Source organism: Mobula hypostoma, chromosome 6 (assembly GCF_963921235.1).
Source record: "Mobula hypostoma chromosome 6, sMobHyp1.1, whole genome shotgun sequence".
Classification (NCBI taxonomy): Eukaryota; Metazoa; Chordata; class Chondrichthyes; order Myliobatiformes; family Myliobatidae; genus Mobula; species Mobula hypostoma.
Window position 1 is genome coordinate 56,424,495 of NC_086102.1, and position 27,865 is coordinate 56,452,359.

General features: G+C 38.1%; 1 protein-coding gene across 8 annotated transcripts in view; it reads right to left on the minus strand.

Moving 5' to 3' along the window:
- Positions 1-27,865, minus strand: part of LOC134348058 (limbic system-associated membrane protein-like) — a 2,069,602-nt gene that overhangs the window by 48,366 nt on the left and 1,993,371 nt on the right. For 4 of the 8 annotated variants that reach the window (XM_063050863.1, XM_063050862.1, XM_063050860.1 and 1 more), the window contains one exon: positions 26,956-26,991. The exons of 3 other annotated variants lie outside the window; for them this stretch is intronic. In XM_063050863.1, coding sequence (XP_062906933.1) covers positions 26,956-26,991 — 36 coding nt within the window. Of the gene's footprint in view, positions 1-19,332; positions 19,828-26,955; positions 26,992-27,865 lie in introns of those variants that run through there. One more of the 8 variants, XM_063050867.1, reaches the window with a different exon arrangement.

Sequence of the window (27,865 nt, forward strand, 5' to 3'; positions counted from 1 at the left end):
ATTATGAGCCACCTTCCTGAATCACTGCCTTCCTTTTGATCTGGGAATGGAATTCCAGTACTTACAGTTAGCATTAGTAAATCAGTCAATATGAGCCTTTCAGAGCTACTTGATCTTGGCGTGATCCATTTTACCTTATGCCCCTGTTCTTCTGGGTGGTAGCACTCACAGCTCTTGGTAAATGTTGTCAAAGGAGCCCAGGCAGATGGTTCAGCACATTTTAAAACAGGCATATATTACAACCATTATAAAAGGAAGCAAATCTCAAAAGTGATAGGGTTGCTACTACTGTTTTGGTTAAGATGGAGTCCAGCTATAATCATCCAAAATATTGGAGAGAAGGTTCTTGCTTGTAGTTCATGGGAAGGTTTTGTGAATCAGGGCATGATTCATTCATGAGTTCCCAACCTTTGGCCAACTCAGGTCATCACAGTAGTGGTGTGAAAGGTCCACTGAAGTTTCTGGTCAAGGTTGTCTCATTCTTATTCCAACACAAGAAGTTGTTTATGTAGGGCTTGGCACTGGTATTACCACAGGTAATATTGTTGTACGTCAAGAGTAGGCAGATAGATTCTTTTTGTTAGTGGTGCTTCCTGCCTGACGTGTGTGTTTTGAAAGGTGTTTACCACTTATCAGCCATTGCTCTAAAGTGCTCCAGGTCTTTCAATGCACAAGAGCAAACCACTTCATTTTCTTGACAGCTGAGAATGAAATCGATAGGGATGTAGTCATTGGCAAACATACCCGTTTCAGTCACCAGGCTGACAAATTTTTCAAATTCATATTATAATGAGGGATCTGATAGAGAATTGTATGTTGGACTTGTTGCTTGAAATATGTTCGCAGTTCTCTTTCATTTATAATATATTCTGGATATAAATCCCTCATTCATGTCAATTCATTTGCTCTGATGCTTTAGAGACAAACTTAATAATCTTTTCTGGGAATATACTGTATAATTTAATTCATGGGTAAATTCCTATTTCTTTGTAATAGGTCATAAAATATAAATTATTTCTGATTAGTTTGGAGCAGAAAAATGGAGATACACTCACCATGATTTGTTGTCAGTAAAGATGTAACAAGGTTTGAACAAAATATTTTAAATCTTTATGCAGTGATTTAGCAATTACATTTAGTCAATCTTAAATTAATTCAGTAAATACTGAGTTAATATTCAGTTTAAGTATTTTGGCATGTTATTGCAGAAACTGGAGGTATAAGGGGAATGGAGGAAGTAATTTGGATCAGCACACATATAAACACTGAAGCAGCTTCACAGGTCAGGCAGTATCTATGGAGGGAAATAAATTGTTGATATTTTGGGCTGAGACCCTTCATCAGGACTGGAAATGAAGAGAAGAAGCCAAAACGAAAGGGTGGGGAAGGGAGAGGAGCACAAGCTGGCAAGTATAGGTGAATCCAGGTATGAGAGGAAGGTGGGAAGGTGAGGGAGGGGGGAGAAAGGGAATGATGTGAGAAGCTGGGATAGGTGACAGAGGCAAAGGCCTGAAGAAAAATGAATCTGACAGGAGAGTACAGTAGACCGTGGAGTAAAGAGAAAGAGGTGGGAAACCTGAGTGATAGAATTTGAAAGTGATGGGCATGGTAGGAAATAGGAGTGATAATGGGGCCACAAGGATAATAGAAAACAAAGAAGGGGCAGTCATTGGAGAGTGGTTACCAAAGAATGAAGAAATCAATGTTGATGCCATTAGGTAACCAGTCATCTGCATTCATAAAACATGAATAAATGCCTCAGGACGAAGGATCATTCATTAAAATCAAGAAAAAAATATCAAAACTGAATTCTTAACGGTAGGATTTAAGAATACTGAGTAAACCTTGGGATAAAATATATTATGTGCTGGAAATATGCAGCAATTCAGGCAGCATCTGCTGGGAAGAGAAACAGAAATAATATTTCAGTTCTAATGACCTGAAACATTAACTTTGTTTCTCTTAGCAGCTGCTGCCTGACATACTAGGTATTTCCAGCATTTCTGTTTATATTTCACATTTCCAACATCTTCAGCATTATGCCTTTCAAGGGACAGGTTGAGAAAAAAGTCTTTGGAAGACTGGTGAATTCACTGCCAGCGAACAGTATAAAACCGGGGACATACTGCATGAGTATGGTCATCAGGCAGGTGAAAAAGAAGAAATTTTGATCCAGGTATAAACAAAAGATTACAAAATATACACAAATTAATGGAACTAAATAAATATTACTTCTTTTCTTTATATCAACATTCAGCTATCTAAAACTTCCTAACAAGATATTTTATGCGTTAGTATGGCAACTGCTCTGCTCAAGAAAACAAGAATTTGCACAGCGTTATGAACACAGCCCAGTCCATCAAAAAATGCAGCCTCTTCACCAATAACACTGTTTCTGCTTCCCACTGCCTTGGAAAAACTGCAGGTAGAATCAGTAACGCTAGTTATTCTCTCTTTTCCCTCCTCCCATCACATAGAAGATAGAAAAACTTCAGAATATGCATTGCCAGACCCAATGACAGCTAAGAGATATAGAATGAGGAAGCACTACAACACAGAATCAGGTCCTTTGACCCATCTAGTTCATGCTGAAGTATTAATCTGCCTTGAACCCATTGAGCTACACCCAGACAATGGCCCTCCGTACCCCTCTTATCCATGCACCTATCCAAATTTCTCTTAAATGTTGAAATCAAACCCATATCCATACTTCCACAGGCAGTTCATGCTACACTCTCAGCACCCTCTGAGTGAAGAAATTCCCTCTCATGTTCCCCTCAAATATTTCACCTGTCACACTTAACCCATGACCTGTAGTTCTAGTCTCATCCAACTTCAGTAAATAAAGCCTGCTTGTTTACCCAATCTATACCTCTCATAATTTTATATACCTCTACCAAATCTGCACTTATTCTCCTATGTTCTAGGTCTGATTCTCCATTTGATGAATACAACAAATATAACAAATATTCTTTTCCATTCCATAAATGAACAATTCTGCATTTACTTGCTCAAGATGAAAACTGCCCATAAACCAAAATAGATAGTAAGAAACAGTAAAATTGTTTTAGATCAGTCTCCTTAGCTATTTCACTATCCAAAAGAAGGTTGTCCCCAATACAATTTCATATTGACAACTCATTATATGGCAAATTTTTAGGGGACCAGAACTAGTTTTCCTTGAAGCAACTATAGAAGTGAAACTCAAGAATATTGTGAAGTTGCAGAGTGATTTCTACCTTTCCTTTTCTTTTGGGGACCTCGTAAATTTGGCCACATTTCCATCTTCATGAATTTTGATGAATCTTCCATTATTCGCTGTTGTGAGGCTTCAGCCAGAGATGAGATTTACATTCGTGTGGAATTGTACTGAAATTTTTATTCCTATCGAGGTTTTTAATATTGACGGTTTTATCCCCGTGGAACTATTTCTGTTTATTTCTGTTTAGCTGCACAGTGAAAGTTTTTGAATCCAGCATCCTTTTTGCCACATGGGTCTTCACAAATCCCAGAGCCTTTCCTATTGAACAGAATCTAGATTGTGGCATAAACACACTGTATTCATCATAACATTGTACTTATTTAAAGAAATTGAAATATAAATTGCTGTCATATTAATCTTAGGAGCATACAATAATCAAAAGTGAAACTTGAAATTTACTGAAGTCACCATTAATTTATTCAACACCATTTCCCTTCAGTCTGGAATTTGAACAATAATTTCTCTGGATGTCTACTTTATTTATCACTTCAATTGAAAATAAGGCTCAATTTTTTTAAGAAAGTGTACCTTTTCTTCTCCACTACTTCCTGAAATATTTTGATATCCATAGTTAACTTTTTATTTTGTACAAAGTACAGTATTAGAAATTAATGTTATGGGCACCACGGTAATATAGCGGTTAGCACAACAATGTTACAGCTTGGGCATTCCGAACGTGGAGTTCAATTTTGGTGCTATTCTGTAAGGACTCTCTGTACGTCCTCCCTGTGGAATGCGTAAATTTTCCCCAGGTCTTCCGGTTTCATCCCACAGTCCAAATACATACCAGGCAGGTCATTGTAATTTGTTGCATGATTAAGGTTAGGTTTAATAGGGGTTGTGGAATTGCTGGGGCAGTGTGACTCAAAAAACCAGGAGGGCCTCTTCCACAGTAAGTAAATGGTGAGTTTTAGTATAGATTCCAATGCATGCTCCCAAATGTAAACTGCTGAACAGGCCTTTGACTGAGATACTGGCCGGAGGCCAAAACCAACTCTAGCAGAATGGGAATATAAGACCTTGTGTGTATAGCAAAAGTAATAACATTTGGGGCCAAAGGTTAGGCATGCAAGGATGTAGCCAGGATGATTGAAGGGTGTGGGAAGATCTTGATCTTTTCGGAAGGTTTCACGGAATTACTGGATTTGAGGCCTGAGCCAATTGGGTGTGGGAGGGTCAGAGTGGGAGCACAAAGATCAGAAGTTTGGAAGCTGTCTAATTTGTGGATGGAGACACAGGTTTTAAGTGTCAGGGTCTTGATCAAACAGTATTTTGAGCATGGTGGGGAAGACATGTCCCGGGTCTAGAGACTCGAAAGGCCTTGGGATGTGGATCAGATGTTGGTGGAGTTGGAGAGTGAAGAGGGTAGAGAAAGAGAGTGGGGGAGATGGGAAAGAGAGAGAGAGAGAGAGAGAAATAAATGAGTAAAGAGACAGAAACATACTGAGAGATAAAGAATTAAAGCATATTGTGTGAGGAAATGATCAGCACTGTTTAAACCAAGAATTTGGCAGTTAAGACAAAAGCACAGAATTTACTTTAACGAGTCCAGTGACATGCCAGCAGTACCCAACAATGTTTCCCAGAGCAAAGTGCACTGATTTCCTTTACAGTGCTCTCAAAATTATGTAAGGAAACCACAGCAGGAGAAGGCCAGTTGACTCTTCAAGCCTGCCCCATTATACAATGTGATCATAGCTATTCAATGCTGGACTCAACTCCTTTTCTGGACCAATCCACCTTACTCTTTAATCCCCTGATCTTAAAATAATATATATCTACCTCCATTTAAAACATTTCTAGCAATCAATTCTCTACAATTTTTCTGGGGCAGAAAATTCCAGAGATTTACAGCTCAGAGAGAAAAAAAATCAAGTACTTAGTTTTAAATAACGATATTTTTATTTTGAAAGAATGCCTCCTCGTTTGAAATTTTTCCACTGATGAAAACATCTTAACATCAACTCTGCCATGCCACCTTAGGATCCTATACATTTCCAAATCATCACCCTCATTCTTTTCAACTCCAAGAAATATAGATAGACCCAACATGTTCAGTATTTCTTATTTGTTTAATCCTCTCAGCCCAGAAATTAGCCTGGTGGATACCCTTGCAGGTTACCTCCAATGCGATAATATCCTTTTTATTTTAAGGTGACCATAACTGTGTGCAATACAAAAATTTATGATGATAAAATCATGACAGCACATGCAAACACATTTCATATCAGCAATATCCTGTCATGTTTTGGCAAAACTAAAACCCTGAAAATAGTTGTAAATATATTTTCGATTGTGTCATTCTGAAATTAACAGCTCCATTCAGCACAAGTACAAGGCCAGTCTTTGATCTGGAATGACAGGTCTGCCAGCTACTGGGCATGTGTCAACGTGTTCTGCTTACTGCATCTTAGTACAGTGGGGCATGCTACAGTACAGCCTGGAGGTCAAATGCAAATGTATCTGACCTCCCACTCCATCCCTGGACTCAGTATTGATTCTCACGGAGGTTGCTAATTGTAATGAGCTGAAGGGCTGGAGGAAACTGGTATCGTCGTCCCAGATTTGTGTGAGTCACAACTGCTGCACCTCCCATGGCCGAATCAGTGGAATGGAGTTCAAGATGTTCATTGGAAAGGTAGGTGAATTGATTTGCTGTTTCTTTTTCTGAAAAATGTTTATAGACACTTTATACAAGCTAAATGTGCTTTTGAATAAACTGTATTTTTATCTTTATTTTAATAATTCTTATTTTTTTTCAACTTCAATTTTGCCGATCATCAAAAGCATCTGGAGACAGTAACAAGCTGTCAAGTTGTGAGGCCAAGCATTTACTGGTTGTCAGTTCTGCTTCACAGGGCAGCTGCCACAATGACATCTCCAGGAAGCTAGGAGCCACACAGACACAAAAATAATAAGTGTGATCATGGAATCAGTAGAGGTTATGGAGTGAGCAGGTTTGTGTGTGTGTGTGTGTGTGTGTGTGTGTGTGTGCACGCGCACTTTTTGGGGAGGGAATTGGGTTTGAAGTGGGGCAGCAAGTAATGATCTCTGTTTAATCATGAATATAATTTTTAACAGTAATAGCTCCCACCATGACTTTGGAACTTCCATTTCCTCAGTACAGACAACATTTAATTATGGGTGTAGATGATCATTTCATGAGGAAAATATACATTTCTTATTTTAACTATCCTCTGTTTTATTATTTATTATTAGTTGAAATTGAAACCAGTCATTTCAATTGCAGTTTACCTGTGAATATTCACTCAATTGAAATTCACGTAATATATTCGCTGTTATCTTAAATACAGAGGAAGAACTGAGATACATCAGCTCTGAGTTCTTTTTGAACATCAAGAGGGGATGATTCCTTTCAGAAGAGATTTTCAACATGATGATGAACAGACTAAGACTACTTGAAATACACAGGGTGTACTTTATCTTCTCACAGTAACTAGGGAAAAATCAGAGAGTGTTATTAACATGAGATGAGGATCTGACCAAATCAGATTGATCACTGAAATCAAAAACCCCTGGAATTGCAAGGCAGTGAACAGGAAAAGAGAATGAGATAGCACTAGATTCAGGAAAATTAATAACAAAGTGACAATTCAAAAGCTCTATTCTGTCAAGTGACTATCACATAAAAATGATTGACTTCAGTAAAGCTTAATTTCACACACAGGTCAATTTTTTAAAAAAATCTATGAAAAACTTCTGGGCACTACATGTTTGACCTGAATCAGTCCTGGCAATGTCATATAGTTAAACATATTAAAGAATTGAGTGTAAGACTAGTACAAATACTAAATAAATACTAATTCAAGAATAAAATTCTGGTGAAAGGCAAAGAGAAAAAAGGTATTGAAAACCAGTAAAGACAGAACCAGCCCTTGAGAGCCAACAATAAAACACAGAGTGATGATTAAGGCACAGATATTTATCTAAAAGGTCTAACTCTGGATGAAAAATTTAGGATAATTCACCTGTAATGTATTTATCATTATTGTTCTTGTCTGATAGCGTGAAAGTACTTAATCATTTTTGTTTGGAGATTGTGCATTAAAGTCTGTAGACTGGAAGCAAGTCAAATCAAATTTGGAAACATTAAATATATGTGGAGATTTTCACAGAAGCTTTTTGTCATTCATCACCTTTCCCAGCCAGGAAGGATTCACTGACTTTTGAGCAAAATCTAATAACTGGAGATTTTTTTAAAACTTCTTTTAAATCCTTGCTGTTAGTGTGATTAGAATTTCTATGAGTGCCATCTAGTGATACCATTTTGTTACAGCAGTCAGCCTCTCCTATTTCACTTGCAATTGCAGCAAACACAACAATTTCCCATTTTAATTGGCACAAGAAATCACCTGCTTTTGCTTCAGCAAGTAAAAGGTTATTAGTGATAATGAACTGTCACTTCCTCTCTTTCTACTTGATGTGATCCCTTATCAAACAAATATGACTGCCACTAATGACTGTACCACAATGTCTTTGAAGCAAGCAGCTCATATCCTGCTTCAGTGGTTGTGCAGCTGGGGAACAGTAAATTGTGGATGTTTTGAACAGCGATATCATTGCTGATGCAGAGTTATTTATTCTAACCTGGTCTCCAGATATGCATTAAGTATTTCTTGGGAGTGCTTATCAGCTCTAGAAGATCTATTGTGTAATGGAGGCTGGGAACTTTCAAAAATCCATACGTGGTCTGTTAACTCATGCTTGTAGAACACTGAATTACTCTCTTGAATCTCTAGGTCTCCTTAGATCACGCAGTCTTCATGGTCAGCTCTGGGTCACAGCCAATGCCACTGCAAACTAGACGGTTACCAAAAGTCCCCCTCAGTCCATAGATGTCTTTATTTTCTGATTGCACCCCAGCAGATATCTGGGCTTTGCTTTGCACCCTAAGATTTTAACTGTCTTTGGAGTACGGTGTGTAAATAATTTCCTCTACCACAGCCTTACTGTATGATGTTGACATTAGGCAATACAGCAGTATTGTTTGGAGATTGTGCATTAAAATCTGTAGACTGGATGCAAGTCAAAACAAATTTGGAAACATTAAATATACGTGGAGATTTTCACAGAAGCCTTTTGTCATTCATCACCTTTCCCAGACGATGAAGGATTCACTGACTTTTAATCAAAATCTAATAACTGCAATGTTTTTTTAAACTTATTTTTATATCTTTGCTGTTAGTGTGACTAGAATTTCACTGAATGCAATATTTGTTACCCTTTTCCACTCCTTTAAAGATTTTGCTATTGATACAGAAGACCATTTACTGATATGCAGGAAGAGCTAGGAAACAATGACCACCCAGGCTTCCTATCGCCTAGCTTTTGAGGTGATTGCTAGGAAGGGTTTGTGAATTGTAGCAATGCCAACATTTTCATTTTATCGCAAACACGAGAAAATCTGCAGATGCTGGAAATTCAAGCAACACACACAAAATGCTGGCGGAACGCAGCAGGCCAGGCAGCGTCTATAGAAAGAAGTACAGTCGACGTTTTGGGCTGAGACCCTTCGTCAGGACTAACTGAAAGAAAAGATAGTAAGAGATTTGAAAGTGGGAGGGGGAGGGGGAGATCTGAAATGATAGGAGAAGACAGGAGGGGGAGGGATGAAGCGAAGAGCTGGAAAGTTGATTGGCAAAAGGGATACAGAGCTGGAGAAGGGGGAGGATCATGGGATGGGAGGCCTAGGGAGAAAGAAAGGGGGAGAGGAGCCCAGAGGAAAATGTAGAGCAGGCAATGAGTGATTGTGAGAGGGACAGAAAAAAAAAGAGGGAAATAATAAATAAATACAGGATGAGGTAAGAAGGGGAGGCGGGGCATTAATGGAAGTTAGAGAAATCAATGTTCATGCCATCAAGTTGGAGGCTACCCAGACGGAATATAAAGTGTTATTCCTCCAACCTGAGTGTGGCTTCATCTTGACAGTAGAGGAGACCATGGATTGATATATCAGAATGGGAATGGGATGTGGAATCAAAATGTGTGGCCACTGGGAGATCCTGCTTTCTCTGGCGGACAGAGCAAAGGTGTTCAGCGAAACAGTCTCCCAGTCTGCGTCAGGTCTCACCAATATATAGAAGGCCACACCAGGAGCACCAGATGCAGTATATCACTCCAGCTGACTCACAGGTGAAGTATGATTATATCACGTGTCCTGTCCTGCAATTTACAGAAGCTCTTCAGATGCCTGCTGCAGTGCTTGAAGATTATTAATTCAATGAATGCTATGATTATGAGACTGAATCATGGGCAAGGGAATGGGGAAACTCATTCTCATACTTTATTTTCCCTTTAACCTTCTGGTCAGATTTACTCCCTTCTCTTCTATATGAAACAACAAAGATGGGAATCTGCATGTGCTTGCATCATTGAGGAGTACCCAGCTGCCAGTATTATATAGTTTAACACAATTTTGAAAGCCACCGTTGAATGGGGGATTCTCTGATTCTGGAGCTTAATTCTCTGATTTCAGGGGTAGAATCAAAATTTTATTCTCCTATACCTCCCCGTGACCACCTGAAGAGCAGGAAGAAGTTAAAAGCAAATAAAATGACAGCCTTTTATTTGTAAAATGACACAAGTACATGTTTAGTTAAGATTGAAATGTGGAAAGGAAGATAATTTAAACATTTTTCATATATTTTAACGATTAAGCTTTTTAAAAATCTATTCAATATATGTAATTGATTTATGTGTTTATTTATTATTATGTTTTATTTTATTTCTTCTTTTTCTCTCTGCTAGATTATATATTGCATTGAACTGCTGCTGTTAAATTAACAGATTTCACATCACATACCGGTGATAATAAACCTGATTCTGATATTGCCAGAGCTATGGTTAAAAGCAACATTGGGGCACATAAGACTCAAATTACCAATGAATTTCATCAATTTTTGTCAATATTAAAAATTTCAACTGGATCAAAGTTCAAAATTACAAAACATGGTGACAAGGTCCATTTAACTTTGTGCATACCCACAATTACAGACTTTAAATCATGTTGGTACTGTTCGATTGTTGTGTTATCCAAACTATGTATTAATGACCATGTTTTTGTTTATGCATGGGATTGTAGTCAGCCTAGTCAATAGAATCACTCTTCCAAAAGGGCAATGCAGAAACTAATTATCTTTTTTTTTCATCAGTAAACCTTATTTTAATTCATCTTCTGGAGTTTGATCTTCCTTTTCTGCAGCGTTTAGCATTTTTTAAATTCTGAACACACTATGTAGCTAGTACCACGGAAACAGCAAATATCATACCACAATGGCCATTAGGATCAGAAAATGTATCATTTTTGGAGCTGGCAGTGTGAACTACTCAATACAAGGTATCAATTCTCTCCATAATGATCAAAACTTGATTTCATCATAAACTTTGAAAATAAATTTCAGCTGCCTTTTAAATACTTATTGGCTTTTGACATACTTCCAAGCATTGACTGTTGTGTTGTCTGTGTATGAACTAAGATATAATAAACAAAAAGGAAATAAAAGCTATATAAACTGAGGGCATGTCACTTAGATATAAAGGGGAAACAAGCTTGAATAAGAGGTGACAATCTGGATAGATTTTAAATATCTTGATTCAGTTGTTCATTGTTGAAAATTGATAGTCAAGAAAGACATGAAATCCCATCATGGAGGGAGCTATGCCAAAAAAAATTGTAATGAGTATGTAAAAGGGCCAAAAGTAAGACAATCAGCAAGATAAATCCTGCCAGAATACTGAGCAACTTCAGAGAGGGTGTTTAGAAGTAACATACAGCAATGCTCCAAGCAGCTCCAGAAACATGAAATTGTGAAAATGGACTGGAACTTGCTACTGATAAACCAGTTACCCTTAATGTAGCTGTGTGAAAATTTTGAGGACTAGAGTATCTTTTGGGTTGGGAATTAAGTGGGAATTAAAAACCAGAATTACATGGTGCAACTGTACAATTTGGTAGAAATATACAGGGTCTGAAGGGAATTGAAATCATATGTTTCATGTGGTTCATACAGTATATTAAGCAATACGCTATTGAGAATCCTTCTTAATATTTTCATTGACTCCTATTGAATTACAAAGTACATCTCAATGAGAATAAATAAAGGAAAATCAAAATAAAAATCTAAATTCTGCATTTATCATTTCAATTGCTTTGAATCACTATAACTGCTAGAAATTTGTGTATATAGCTTTGTTTGACTAAAGGCAAGGAAACTTCTCTAGCTGGGGACAAAGACAGGCAGACTGACATGAAAGCTATGCACAGTGACATTATTTGAGTAACCAACTTGTTCCTGAGTTTCTTTTGATGTTATTTGTTTCACACTCCATTACACATATGTTTTGAAATAAACTCTAAAAGATTCAGTGTTAAAGTGGTCAGGCTTTGGCTCAACAGGTTTAGGTGAGACAGGTGCAGGCTAGAACTTACGTCTGAGAAGATAGAGGTATAAAAAGTGTAGACTAGATGTTGGTTCAGGCAGTAGAAAGTTCTTCTTGTGAGATGTTGGATATCAGGGTACCTTACGTTACTGACGACTACATCTGTAGGAAGTGCACCTAACCTCAGCTCCTGACTGACAAAGTCAATGAACTGGTGCTGGATGCATTCAGGTCCATCTGAGAGGCTGAAAAATTCATAGTTGAGACATTTTACTGAGATGGTCACACCCAGAATACAGGCTCCAAATCATATATGGGTGAACACAAAGAGAAGTAAGGGGAGTAAGCAACCTGTGCAAGGTTCCCCTGTGGCCATCTCCCACAGCAACATATATACCGTTTTGGATACTGCTGGTGGGCGGGGAGGGGGGGTGGTAATGACCTATCAGGGCATAGCAACAGCAAGCAGGCCAGTGCAATGTGGCTGGCTCTGAGGCTCAGCAGAGAAGGCTGATAGGAGACTCGATAGTTAGGAGGATGGACTGCAGATTCTGTGGCTGCAAGAGAGAAGCCAGGATGGTGTGTTGCCTCCCAGCTGCTTGTGTCCAGGGTGTCTCAGAGCGGTTGCAGAAAATTCTTAAGAGGGAGAAGGAGTATCCAGAGGTTGTGGTGCATATTGGCACCAATGACATTGGTAGAAAGGGGAAAGAGGTCCTGTACAGTAAGTATAGGGTGTTAGGGAAGAGGCTAAAGAATAGGCCCTCCACAGTAGTAATCTCTGGAATAACCCCAGTACACATGCTAGTCAGAGTAGGAATAGGATGACAGTACAAATGAAGGAGTGGCTAATGAAGTGGTGCAGGGGACAGGGTTTCTGATTTCTGGATCATTGGGATCTCTTCTGGAGAAGGAACTGTATGACTTGTACAAAAATGTCAGGTTATTCATGAACCTGAGGGGGACCAATATCATTGCAGGCAGATTTGCTACAACTGATGGGGAGGGTTTAAACTAAATTGACAGGGAGATCAAAACCGGACCGACAGGGCTGACGATGGGGCAGTTGGCATACAAGTTGATGCAGTGTGTAGTGAGACTATGAGGAAGGGCAGGCAGATGATAGGGCAAAAATACAGTCAGTGCAATGATTTGAAGTGCAACATGGGGGAGGGGGTGATAAAAAGGGTGATGAATACAGGACTGGAGGAATTGTATTTGAATGCACTTAGTATACTGAATAAGATAGATGATCTCTTACCGCAGTTAGAGATTGGCGGGTATGACATAGTAGGCATCACTGAGTTGTGGTTGAAAGAAGATCATAGTTGGGAGCTTAACATACAAGGATACACGTTGTATTGAAAGAGAGGCAGGTAGGCAGAAGGGGTGGGGTGGTTCTGTTGATAAAAATATGAAATCAAATCCTTAGAACGAGGTGACATTTGATCAGAAGATGTAGAATCCTTGTGTGTAGGATTAAGAAACTGCAAGAATAAAAATATGATGCCCCAAATAATAGTCAAGATGTGGGATATAGAAAAAAGCATGAAATAAGGGCAATGTCACATTAAACATTGGGTATTTGAATATGTAAATAGATATAGATTGGAAAAACCTGGTTGGTGCTAGATCCCAAGAGAGGGAACTTGTAGACTGCCAATGAGATGGCTGTTTAGAGCAGCTTGTGGTTTAGACCACTAGGGAAAAGGCAATTCAAAACTGATGTGGTATAATGAACCAGATTTGATTAGGGAGCTTAAAGTAAAGGAATCCTTAGGAGTCAGTGATCATAATATTAAAGAAATCACTTGAGAATGGGAAGATGAAATCAGATGTATCAGTATTACAATGGCATATAGGGAACTAAAGAGGCATGAAGAAGGAGCTGGCCAGAGCTGATTGGAATGGGACACAAGCAGGGATGACAGTAGAACAGCAACGGCTGGAGTTTTGGGGGGTAACAGTGGATATTAGACTGCTGAAAAATGGTGCTAGAGTGGTATTAATGGGGGACAAAAACAAATGGAAGACAAACTTAATAAGTATTTTGCATCAGTCTTCATTATGGAAACACTAGTAGTATTCCTGAAATTTGAGAGTGTCTGGGGGCAGAAGTGAGTGTAGTTGTTATTACAAAGGAGAAGGTGCTTGGGAAGGTGAAATGTCTGAAGGTAATTAAATCACCTGGACCAGATGGACTATGCCCCAGGGTTCTGAAAAAGGTTACTGAAGACTTTGTGGCATTATTAGTAATGACCTTTCGAGAAACACTAAATTCTGGAATGGTTCCAGGGGACTGGAAAATTGTAAATTCACTCCACTCTTTAGGAAGCAATGTTCTGCAGGGATCAGTATTGGGACCACTTCCTTTCACATTGTATGTAAATGATTTGGATGTTGGAATTGGTGACTTTGTGGCTAAGATTTTCAGATGATACAAAGATAGGGACAGGATAGTGTTGAGGAAGCAGGGAGTCTGCAGAAGACTTGGATAGATTGTGAGTATGCACAAAGAAGTGGCAGATAGAATATCGTACAGGGATCTGTATGGTCATACACTTTGGCAGAAGGAATAAAAGCATAGACTATTTTCTAAATGGGGAGAAAATTCAAAAATTTGAGGTGCAAAGGTACTTGGGATTATTTTTGATAAAGAACATAGAAATCTATTGCATTGCCTTATGAGAACTGGTTGAGTGAACTCAGCATTTTCTCCTTGGAGCAACGGAGGATGAGAGGTGCCCTGATAGAGGTGTTCAAGATAAAGAGAGGCATTGATTGTGTGGATAGTCAGAGGCTTATCCCCAGGACTGAAATGGCTAGCATGAGAGTGCATAGTTTTAAGGTGCTTGGAAGTAGGTACAGAGGAGATGTCAGGGGTAAGTTTTTTACGCAGAAAGTGGTGAGTGTGTGGAATGGGCTGCAAGCGGCGGTGATGGAGGCAGAAACAATGGTGTCTTTTAAGAGACTCCTGGATGGCTACATGGAACTTAGAAAAATAGAGGTCTATAGGTAAAGCCTAGGGAATTTTAAGGTAGAGACATGTTCAGCACAGCTTTGTGGGCTGAAGGGCCTGTATTTTGCTGTAGGTTTTCTATGTTTCTATGTTTCTATGCATTTTAAGCAGAGCAGAGTGCAAATATAAGATAGTATTTCAGAAATAGCTGACATATATAAAAGCAGAGGAAAAATTTGGGGAAATAGATAAGATGGATTGAGTACCTCCAGTTGTAGTATCTTGCATTGATCGTCTGGATAGTCACAGGCTTCTCCTCAGCACTGAAATGGCTAGCACGAGAGGGCACAGTTTTATGGTGCTTGGAAGTAGGTACAGAGGAGATGTCAGGGGTACATTTTTTACACCGAGAGTGGTGAGTGCGTGAAATGGGCTGCCGGCAACGGTGATGGAGGCTGATACGACAGGGTCTTTTAAGAGACTCCTGGATAGGTACATGGAGCTCAGAAAAATAGAGGGCTATGGGTAACCCTGGGTAATTTCTCAGGTAAGGACATGTTCGGCACAGCTTTGTGGGCTGAAGGGCCTGCATTGTGCTGTAGGTTTTCGACGTTTCTATGTTTCTAAATTAAAATGCTTTCTCCTGTGTTGCATTTCCACCAACTCTATGCATGTTCCCTGTGTTATGTTTTGTAACTCCAAAAACTAATTGAAAGGGAGACATGGGAGCCCGAGTGCATGTACTTAGTTTCATTTTCTTCTGGTGAGGCATGCATGTATGACTTGATGACATAATGACGTATACCATTCATGTACTTCTCACATATAACTAATAATGAATCATGTAAACAACAAAAAAATTTAATAAAACCATACATTTACACATTTATTCAAATATTCCTGAAATATTAAATACACTACTCTCCTCCCTGCTTAACTATAAACTCCAGCTCAAAATAGTAAGCAACACAGCTCAGGTATGTAACGTATTGCACTCTAGTTGTCATATATATATATGTCCTGTGTATCTGTGTGCGTGTATTCAGGTCTGAAGAGTAATCACTGTGGAGGATTTTTTACTCTTGAGGTATAATGCCTATCCTGACAAAGACACACTCTGCTTGGCAGGTGAGACTTGTGGCTGTGGAACAATCTCAAGTTCTGGGGCCTCCTGCGTTGTGGTCATAGGAGTTGACTCTGGGACTGTAGGAAATGGTTCTGAAAGCTCTAGAGATCTTTATTCTCTTGCAATTGACTCTGCTTTCCTCAACTGATTGACGTGTCATCTCCAGATGACATAGGAGAGTGGTCTTAATCTTTCCAAGTACCCACTTTTGATCACCTCTGTAATCCGCCGCCAGGACTGCTTGTCCAGGGGTAAAACGTCAAACCTCCTTGTTTGAAAATCCCTCAATATATCTCAGTGGTTTGTCCTGCATACTCCTTCTGAGAATGGTTTTGAAAAGATCCAAGTGTGAGCACAAGAGTTAACCCAGGAAAAGCTTAGCTGGTAAAAAGCGTGCTGCACTGTGTTATGCAGGAAGGATTTTGGCAAACTCTGATTCAGTGTCAATGTATGTGTTCTGCTGACATTGCTCGCAGTGCAATCTTTAAACTCTAGACAAACCTTTCCACCAAGCCAATTGTTGCTGTGTGGTAGAGTTGTGTCTTATTCCTTTCATTTTCAGGAATGACTGAAACTGTTCTGCAACAAACTGTGGAACTGTGGTCCATTCTTACTGACTAAGTGCTCTGGAACACAAAGCCTTGACAAGAAGCATCTCAACACGTCAACAGTGTATGAGGCTGTAATGCAGACCACTGGGAGCATTTCCGGCCACTTTGTAGCTGCATCCACTACTACCAAGAAATTTGTCCCCATGGATACTCCGGCAAAATCCACATGAATCCCCTGCCAGGGCAATGCAGGCCATTCCCAGGGCTGAAGAGGTGCTACAACTTGCCGTCTTCTGGACACCTCAGCATCCCGAGCAGTACATAGCAAGCTACTCAATCTTCTAATCTATCCCAGGCCAACGGACAAAGCTTCGAGCCAACAATTTTATTCAAGGGGTGCAGTACAGTAGTCAGGTTTGTCAAGTGTTTGTTATAGCAATTGACAATTTCTAAAAAGAACAGCAACTGTGACAAGTTATTTCACCTCGGTAAGTGATAATTGTTTTAAGGAATTCACTCTTGTTGCATCATGCTCTGAGCCCAGAATCTTCTAATCTTTTTAACACTGGCTTGATATTTTGGAAATGTCATCCTCACCAGTAACAGTGGTGTCATTCCGGTAACACTGAGTGCCGGGGCAGCCTTGTAGCACCTGGTCCATAGCTTTCTGCCCGAATGCAGGTGCAGATGCTACTTACTACAAAAATAAGACTATTATAGCAATAAATCCATTTGTGAGTGTTTATGGTGAGAAGCTCTTTGGAGACTTCTTCCATCTCTATCTGCATGTAGGTCTCAGCTAAATCCACATTGCTGAAGTGTTTCCACCCAGAAAGGTTTGCAATGATACCCTCCATCCTGGGCAGAGGGTATTGATCTACTTTCAGTACTGGGTTGATGGTGATCTTAAAATCACCACAGATCTTGACAGAACTATCCTTCTTGGCTACTAGGACCACTGAAATTGCCCATGGGCTCCACTCCATGCAATTTAGATTACTGGCTACTTTATCACAGATGTTATAAGGAACTGGGCAGACATTGTAAAAGTTCAATGTGGCATTTAACACAATTTTACCCTAATAAGTTTCAGTTTTCCAATGCTATCCTTGAACACTGCTGTGGTACCGTCCAGTACATTTCTTACTTTGTTTTCAATTGACTCTATTGCAGGGGATGTGGTCTGCAAATGGTAGATGGATCTCCAATCGTTGCATTTCTCTCATCCAATTGTGTTCCCACAATAATGGTCCTCCTTCTTTTGCCAAATACAAGCCCAATGTAGCTTGTTGGTTGTTGAATTCCCACAAGGGTTATCTTTTCTCCAGCATAAGTTCTTGATTGCATAGCTGTAGGTTTCAGCTTAGTATCTTTTAAATGCTGTTTCAACTAATTTTGTGGATTGACTGAAACAACTGAGCCAGTGTCCAATTCCATTTACATTAATTTGCCATTCACTCCTAGTATAATTCAAATTGCTTCTCTATTATTAGTTTTTATATTTTAAATCTCAAGGCTACTCAGTCCTGCGTAACTCTCTCCTCAACTGCATATAGATTAATGCTCTTTTTGAAACTGCATCCTGACTTTGTTATCTTCCTTTTCTTCCTTGTGCAGTATTTATTTTCGTCTGCACACTGTGCTCTCTGTCTGTGTCCTATTTTGTTTCATTTTCTATAACTTTCACCTTTACACTTGTCTGGTGTATGTGAGTCCCTACCAAAACAGGAACACAATTTGTTCAGCCTAGCAGGTTTCAGATTAGACACTACAATTTTGTTCATTCTTACTTTCATACCTGACTGCAACTCAGTTTCACCTCTGGCTGCTGTTTCCACTGATACAGCAATGTCAACTGTTCTTTTGAATGTGAGCTATGCTTTACTTAGGAGACATTTTGGAATACTTTCTTGTAAGATTCCACAAACTGATCTCTCAGTGAATCATTAAAGCCATTAGTGAATTGACAATGCCCAGACAATTTCTCCAATTCAGCAACATAAGCTGAAATGAACTCTCCTTCCTTTTGATTCCACTATTGAAACCATTCTGCAATCAACAATGGTCTCGGTTCAAAATGTTCCTGCATTGCATTCATAATCTCGGCAAAGCTCATTTCATCTGGTTTGGTTTGATCAGTTAGACTTCTAAGTAAACTGTATGCTTTTCCACTTACTGTACTCATCAGAACTTACCCTAATTTCTTACCAGCTATTCCATTTGTTTTAAAATACTGCTCAATTCATTCAGTATACATTGTCCAGCTGTCTGTGATGCAATCGAATGTGTCTATCTTTTCAATGTAGCCTGCCGTTTTTGTTTTGTTCATTTAATTATTTATTATGTCATACTCACTGTTTATGAACCCATGGTTTGTTAATTTCATCCATTTTCTGCCATTTTTACAAACTCGAACTTCACTCTCCCCTTGCAAAGAAAAACGTGCTGCACTTCAACAGACAGATAATCATCTTAGGTTTGTTTTAAAACTTCCTCATCAGTACTGTTATGTTTTTTAATTCCAAAAGCTAATTGAAGTAATATCAGGATGCTTTTTTCTTTTAATGAGGTGTGAACATATGATGTGGTGGCATAATGACATAAGCTATTCACGTACTTCTTACATATTACTTATAATCAATTATGTAAACAACACAGAATGCTTAATGAAACAATATACAGAACTATGCAAAAGTCTTCAGCACCCTAGATTTTTAGATTCATTCTAATTCAGATGTTTTATTTTTGTCTTCTGCATTAGTGTACCAGCAGAAAAGAGCAACTTTTAGATTTCCAAACATTCATTTCCAAAAAAATTAAATGCTACAGAGAATTTTTTGTACTTTGTTTAAGAAAGTAACATATTAAGTGATAGACCACTTTTCAAATAAAACCTTGATTACTTTGTAAGTATATATCCCAGTACATGATTAAGCAAAGTTAATAAACAGAATGCTAATGATCAATGACATGATGAGTTGAATGAACTAAACTGATTAACTAAAACAGAAATGGATGTAGAAGGCATCAAGCTGAGTGAAGGACAACCAAACTAAAAGCAGAGGGGGTGGCAGATGTGACAGTTTAACTTTCAAATCATCAACTCTTACACCATGGTAAGAGGGAGCATAGCAACAAGCCACAATGTTTTCATCCCCTGGATCAGCAAGGTCTCTCCAAAACAGAAATTTTGCGGCAGATAGGAGTTGCAAGATGTGCTGTCCAAGCCCTTCTGAAGAAGCACAAAGAAATGGGCAAGGTTGAAGACCAGAAGCTCAGTGGCCGGCCACGGAAACTGAGTCCAGCAGAGGAGAGAGACATCAAACTGATGTCCCTTCTTATTCGGAAGTCCAGCACTTCTGTGCTAAGCAATGGCAGCAAGTGCTCTAGGCAGACGAGTCAAAATTTGAAATTATTGACTCAAACAGGAGGTAGTTTGTCCATTAGAAGAGCTGGAGAGCGCTACACGGATGAGTGTCAGCAGCCAACAGTGAAGCATGGCAGAGGTTCCCTGCAAATTTGCGGCCACATTCTGCAAATGGAATTGATAATCTGGTTAGAATTAATGGAATCTTTAATGCTAAGCAGATCTTCATCTATCACACAATATCATCAGGAAGGCATCTGATTGGTCCCAACTTTATTTTGCAGCAGGACATTGACTTTAACATACGGCCCAGGCCATAAAGAAATATCTTCAATGAAAAGAGGAACAAGGAGTTCTGTATCAGATGGTATGGCCTTCACAGAGCCCTGATGTCAACATCACCAAGGCTGTCTGGCATGACCTGGAGAGACAGAAGCAAGCAAGACATCCAAAGAATGCTGAAGGACTGTGGAGAGTTCTCCAAGATGCATGGAACAACCCGCCAGCCAATTTTCTTATAAAACTGCACAACAGTGTGCCTTAGAGAACAGATGCAGTTTTAAAGGCAAAGGGTGGTCGCACCAAATATTGCATTGATGTACTGTAGTTTTTGACTGTTTACTGCTCTTTATAGTAATTTTTTTGATATTTAGAAACTTTTCATTTCATTATTTTTGAAAGCATCGCCACTTTACAGACTTTTGCACAGGCATGTATTTACAATATTATTCCAATATTACTGAAATATTACACCCTGAACTCACAAGCTTTAAGTGAAAATAGTTATTTCAAGTACCTTAATGCAAGAAATATGGCCCCGCTCATACTGAACATAACATTACTAAAGTAAGAGCTTGTTGCACTGGTCTGGAAATGTCTGATTCCCTGATCTCTGAAGCTCAGACTGTTCCTACAGAGAAGAGAGGCTAGGAATAGATGGTAATGTAGGTTTTGGCTGGGGAGAATGTGAAAGTCACTGACTTATGTAACCAAGAGTCACCCTTGGGACTTCTAAATTAACGTGTTCAGCAAACATTTTCAAATTGCCTTCCATGAAGATAGATTAATGTTCAAACGGAAGGAATGAAGACATTTATTGATACGTTACTACACCAATTCAGCAAAAGAAAATAAATCCCTTTAAGACTGTGCATTTCAGCATTTTGAGCAAGAAGTATGGTCTGTTGTGATTGTGTTACTATACGCAGCGCAGAAGTTAAAAGACTTTGCTTACTTATAAAGAATGATCATACTGAACAGAATAGACTAGTACTTATTAAATTGTGTGCTATCTATAATCATGACTTCCACACAAAAAAAACCTTGCAGCATGTTTTGTCCATTTTAAAATCAATATAAGGATATGGCCAATAGATGGCATTGTTTGCCACTACAGGCCATCTACAGGTTATGAATGCCCAATTTATGGACTCCTCATACATGTCAGCAAGCTCGCATAATATTAAATTTAAAAGTCTGATGTACATAATTTTGTTCATTTCAATGAATGGCAGAATTAGTTTTCTCTCTGTCTTCACTTTAGTAATTGTACTTTCTTATCAGTCTTATGTGTTCTTGAGACTATTCATTGCAATGAAGTGGATGTACACTTACCATATCAAATAATTTTTGTGTATTTTACAACTTATGGACAAACGCAAAAACAGAATCTGTTCATTAACCATGTTTATATACAGCAAATATGTTAACAATTAATAGAAAAAAGAGGCAGAAATGTTCAGCCAATGTGCTTTAAACAAATACCTTGTTTTTATCTGTCTAACCCTGAGATGGGCTTGCTGCTGAAATTACTGACAGTGAAAGTTAAAATTAACTAAACATAGGGAAAGATTGCTCCCTGCAATTAAACTGTAATCGTCCTCCTTGTAAACAGATTTTGATGTCATTAAACCCAACACGCAAGTAATTTAATATATCTAATGAATTTGCAGAAAACACTTAGTTTTATGGGCCTGCATTACTGCTGTAGATATTATTGTCATCTTTGATACATACTACAGAATACATTGTTTTTTATACGATATACAAGATTATAAGTAACTAACTTTCACGTGAGACCACCTGCAATGAGAACAATTGGTGCCTGGCAGCAGCCTGTACCAGCAGTCATGTGTACAGTCAAGAAGATAAAACAGATGTTGAGGAGCCTTTCTTCATCATTAGTGGCAGCAGAACTGGTCTATTTAACTCACAGAAATATCCCGAGCTGTAAGGCTAATGGCAACAGCAGTACCCAGTTGGCAGCATTCAGTACCACATAGAGGATGCATATGTAATGCAATGTTGAGTTGGTGTTCATGTTCTAACATCTAAGACGTATCTTGAGGAGAGAATTGTGTCCAAAACAAAAGTGATCAGGAGTCCACATTCAGGTGTATAAACATATTTCTGAGTATTGTGAGGTTTTGAATAATTGGGAGATGTATCACAGTGTTGGTGGAATGCTCTTTAATTTAAATTTTGCTGTCTTAAGGTAAACCTCTTGAATGTAACACATCTCACAAAGTTCGACTTTAACTATTAAATTTAAGAAAAATATTTGGAATTGACTGTAAGTAAATTAACTTACTTTTGTCAAATTTTAAAGCTATAGCTGAACAAGCTATTCTTGGTGCCATGCACTCTACTGGATATATACACAGGATTTATACATCCCAAAGAGGAAGAAGTATTCTAAAGGCGAGATGACACAACCGTGGCTAACAAGAGAAGTCAAAGCCAACATAAAAGCCAAAGAGAGGGCATATAATAGAGCGAAAATTAGTGGGAAGATAGAGGATTAGGAAGCTTTTAAAAAAACAACTGAAGGCAACTAAAAAAGTAATTAAGAAAGAAAAGATGGAATATGAAAGTAAGCTAGCCAATAATATTAAAGAGGATACCAAACGTTTCTTCAGATACATAAAGTGTAAAAGAGAGGACAGAACGGATATCAGACCACTGGAAAATGATGTTGGAGAGGAAATAATGGTGGACAAGGAAGCGTTGGATGAACTGAATAAGTATTTTGCATCAGTACTCACTATGAAAGACACGAGCAGTATGGTGAAAGTTCCAGGTGTCAGGATCATTAAGTAGGTGAAGCTGCCATTACTAGGGAGAAAGTTCTTGGGAAACTGAAAGGTCTGAAGGTAGATTAGTATGAGTTTGAGTATTGAAGTGGTATTTTAACCCAACCAAGACAATGAGACATAACACCTAGATGGAGGAATGATATTCAGCATCAACTTTACAGAGAAATCTGACAAGTTTGAAAAACACACAATATAGTGATTGTAGAGAACTTACATGTTCCAGAAATTGGAGGTAAAACCATAAGGGCCAAAGTGTGGAAGGAGTTATGTAAGTGTTGAGGTACTCTTCCTTGTTATAAATCAGAGAGGTCACTGCACAGGTTTGAAAAAAAAGCTGCAGAAGGTTGCAAACTCAGCCAGCTCTATCATAGGCACAAGCCTCCCCAGCATCATAGACATCTTCAAAAGTCAATGCCTCAAAAAGGCAGCATCTATCATTAAAGATCCCTATCGCCCAGGACATGCACTCTTCTCATTGCTACCATCAGGGAGGAGGTACGAGGGTCTGAAAACACACACTCAATGGTTCATGAGCAGCTTCTTCTCCCGACATCTTTTTTTGTGTATTACACTGTACTACTGCCACAAATCAACGAATTTCATGACATAAGCCAACAATATTAAACCTGATTCTGATTCCCTGTTCACAGTGGAATAATAGAAGTTAATTTAATTTGGAGTAATTTTATCTAAAATATTATATTCAAAGCTGATAAAAATAGTAACTCTTCTGAAATAATTTCCTCTGACTTATTTGTGATCCATTGTATGTGCTGTGCATACGGTTGCTTCTTTCCCACCTTTCCATACACACTCACAGGGTATTCAACAACATTGATCACCCGCCTTCCACCACCCATACCATGTGCCAATGTTATCCATGGTGTTTCCTTTAAAAGGCTTGAATGTTTTTATATAGTACGGCACCAGGCTTGGGCACTGGCTCATGAAAACTGAATTGAACATTCTCAATTTTAGACTTGATGAATATTGTAGGGACCGACTTAGGTATAATCTCTATAATACCATGCAAGTAACATACCTGACAGGAATCAAAACACTCAAAACTGCAAATGCTGGAAATCTGAAATAAAAACTATAAATGCTGGAAGTATGCGGAATGTCAAGTGGAAGCAAGTTTTGGTCAACATGTTATCAAGAACAAGGGAAGGACCCTGCTGAATATGTTCAGCATTTTTCCTTTTATATCATTTGACATGACTTTTCACCATTCTCATTTTCAACAAGAGACTTGGCTTTCCATTTCCTTCCACTTTCAATATACAAGTGAGATTTCCAAAAGCTATCAAATTGAGGTCTGGCGATGCTGGAATCACTTTCCTTCATAAGGTTGACCTTAGAAGACAAATCCTTTGAACTAAACCTGTGTTAGTGTTGGCACCATACCACTGCTAATATTTTATTTCATTAATTATGTTAATTTACTTTATGATCTCAGTTCTTTTTTTTTGAATAACTTGAATTATTCTTTGCTGATCATGATAAAAGGAATGCTTTAGATGCGATGATTTGGATTGAAGACTTCTGGAATATTTTTAGAAGGACAATAAGATGGAATAAAACTAAGAGGACAGCAGAAAATTCTGGGTAGGGTTAACAGGGTAGGCAGAATCCATAGAGAAAGAAGAGGTTTTGCTTCTGGCTTGTGATCTTTCATAAAACTAAGATTATAATTGTTCACTTCCAAATGGCTGACAGTTATAGATGTCAACAATCATTGCAACAACATTTGATGATTAGACCGCAGGAAAATGGTTTCTAAGAATGAAAAAAAAACATAAGGCAAAAAAAGTACTGTAATATTTTTGAACTAAATGGGGTTATGTAAACTATGAATTTGAAGACATCTAGAGAACCTATCTTTGAACAGAGTACAAAGTGTGTTAAGTGAATAACCTAGGTCTTTATTATACCCTTGGGATTGAATTTCAATGAATGAGTGACTCAGTCTAGTACTACTAAAGCTTTCACAATCACTTGCTCCAGGCACCAATTTGACTCAATTCATACAATGCAACAAAAATCTAAACTGTCTAATCTATTCTTTCCAATTGCATAGACCTACAGCTAGGTGAAAAAAGTACCATATTTGGGTGATGACTTTGAGTTATTAGGACCTGTAATTACCCTATATAATAAATTATCATACATATGAGAAAAGGCATGAATAAAGGTGAAATAAAATTAAAGATTTAAACAATAAAATTCAATCAAATGACTCATCCATGTTGAACAATACAATTCATTCTAATTCTAAATGTCGCCTTTAGTTTTATGAAAGCATTTGAAAGTACTGACCTTACCTATTTCTATTTAGCTTTTGCAAAACGTTCCAAATACCTTGTGAAATTAAATATGAAATTTGCCATTATTTATTTTGCTTTTGAATCTGACACACAGCATAAGTGTGATTCCATTTCCTTTGACTATGAATGCTCCATGCAGCAATGACAATGATGCTTCTCTACTTTCAAAAGGATGGGTTTGGAACTTGAAAGCCATCCAAGTAAAAACACATCTGAGAGAGGGATTTGTTACTGTGGTTTTAATCAAAGTCTCCTTGACTATGAGAAGGGAAGCTGAAGCAAAAATAGAAGTAGTCCAAGAGCTCAGCCAGTCATTGGCATCTGTGGAAAGAGAAGCCAGCCCACATTACAAGTTTGTTCTGAGGAAGAGTCTCTTTTCAGAGAATTCTTTCAGCATTTCCGTTTTTGCTTCAGGTTCCAGCATTTGCAGTTTTATTTGTTTTCAATGAGAATGAAATGCTTTCAGTTTCATAAAGCTGGCGTTATGAATTGTGGGATCCAAATTTAGAAAGCTAATTAGAAAGCTGTTAGTCAAAGCAGGAGAGAGGGAGTGGGGAGAGAGGGAGAGGGAGAAAGGAAAAGGGGAGGGGAAAAGGGAGTGTGGGAGGGGGAGAGGAGGGGAAAGGGGAAGGGGAGGGGAGGGGAAAGAGAGCGGAAGGGGAAAAAGGAGCATTAAAAAGACAGAGAAAACTGGAAGGACAGAGATTGATTGAGAGATAGCGAGAAAGATACAGGAAAGTGAAAGAGATAGATGAGCAAAGGCTGAGATATGTAAAGTATGTGTGAAACACAAACACAGTAAAGATAAATGAAGAGATAGACAAATAAAAGAGATTGAGAGAGAGAGAGAGAGAGAGAAAGAGAGAGAGGGCAGGACTGGAGAACAGAGAAAATGAGATTGGGAGTCTGGGAAGGACTGATGGATTATAATTCACTTCCACCATTTTGTATAAATGCTCTCTTCCTGTAGGCAGTGAAACATGTTCACTATGACAACTACCCTTTCAATCTCCTGAAATTTTAGTCATGCACTCATTTGCGCTAAATCCTTCACTATTCTCATTTTATTCTCAAACATTCTCAACTCCCATTAGATTCTCTCACTTACCTCAACAAAAGAGGCAATTTATAGTGGCCAATTAAAGTTTGAATCTTTGGGTTATGAGGGGAAGCCTATATAGTCACAGGGAGAAGATACCAATTCCATGCAGACAGCATCGTAACAGTAGCACCTGTTGAAAGGAAAAGCCCAAGAGAACAGTAGCAGATAAACACCTCTACTCTATACCCAGATCCAGATAACTCTTGAATTATGTTTCAAGAGCCAAGTTAGTGCTTCATAACATTGAGGAATTCCAGATAACATCATTATTGAAACTGCATGGAGCAGCTGTGAATCATAGCAAGTGGTGTTCAATTATAGCAGGTATATTTCGTTATTAAAATAGTGTATCAGTTAAATATGCAAAATGTCATTAGTTCTTGCTTTGCTCAAAATGTTTTGACAAATGGAAGTAGCTTTGGAGATTTTCATTAAGCTCCTTTATAATAACCCTCCTTAATACAATTTACCTGATTCATGTACCCAAGAGTATAATAAATCAAATACTGACTGATGTTTGAAACAAACAAGGTTAAGCTCTATGCCCCAGTATTAAAGAGTTAATTAACTTTTAATATTTAACTCTCAGATGGTTCATCTCAGTTTCAAAGGGCAATCCTGTAACCTCATTCCATCAATAGAAATCAGTATTTGTCAAAAATGCATCTTTTGCATGTTAATTTTCTACAGCACATTGCCTTCTAGAAGAAATATCTACTACTAGATAATCTAATAGAAATCTCTAAAGTCATATCTAGTCCATACTGACCTTGAACTGGGTTTGGAATAGTTGGCAGGATACTTTCTATGAAGGAAATAGTAAAAGTAAAATGGAAAACGTATTTGTACATCATGATGCCATGACATAACATTAAACACAATTATTACAAAAGGCTCAGTGTTATATACGGGTCTGAGATAGTACAAGTTGCTAGTTGTTTCTCTTACTCCATTTGTTGTCTTTTTATTGTATAGTCTAACTTGACATCAATAAATATATAAAAAAATCATGTCTGTGTCACTCCTGTGGAATTTAAATGCCAAAACCTATCCATAGTAGAAAGTATTTGAGGTATTGAAACGGTAAAGTTGAGCTCATACCTTTCCAATTTTTAAATAACATCAATCCTGTACTTTGAAAATATATTTATAACATGGCAATAGGTGATAAACTGACCATGATACAATCCTGAATAAATGGCCTGTTTACTTGCTAAATGACAAAGAACGTTTGAACACAGATAATGCAATACTACTGTTCACACTTCTTTCTAATCTTGATTCTTGCTCAGTAGATGGAATAAATTATGCCACAATTACAAGGCAAATGCTATCAAATGAAGCACCAATACATTTATGAAAGAACAGTCAAACTTTTTACAATTTCCCTCGTGAATTTTTCTTGCTTCCTCATATAGGATATCAAAAACTGTGTTAAAGTATAGTATATGTGACAGCTTTATTTTCATTAGTAAGTTGCCAAAGAAAATTTTCAGCATTAAATTGGTTGAGATATGCACAATAGGGGGCAGGAATGGTTGAAAATTAACCAAGCCCTAATCAGATTCAGATTTATTTATCACATGGATTCAGGGAAAAAAATGCAAAATGCTGTATTTTGCATTACTTGGCAACTTATTCACTGCAGTTCAGTAGGTCCAATAGAGTTTTTAATAATT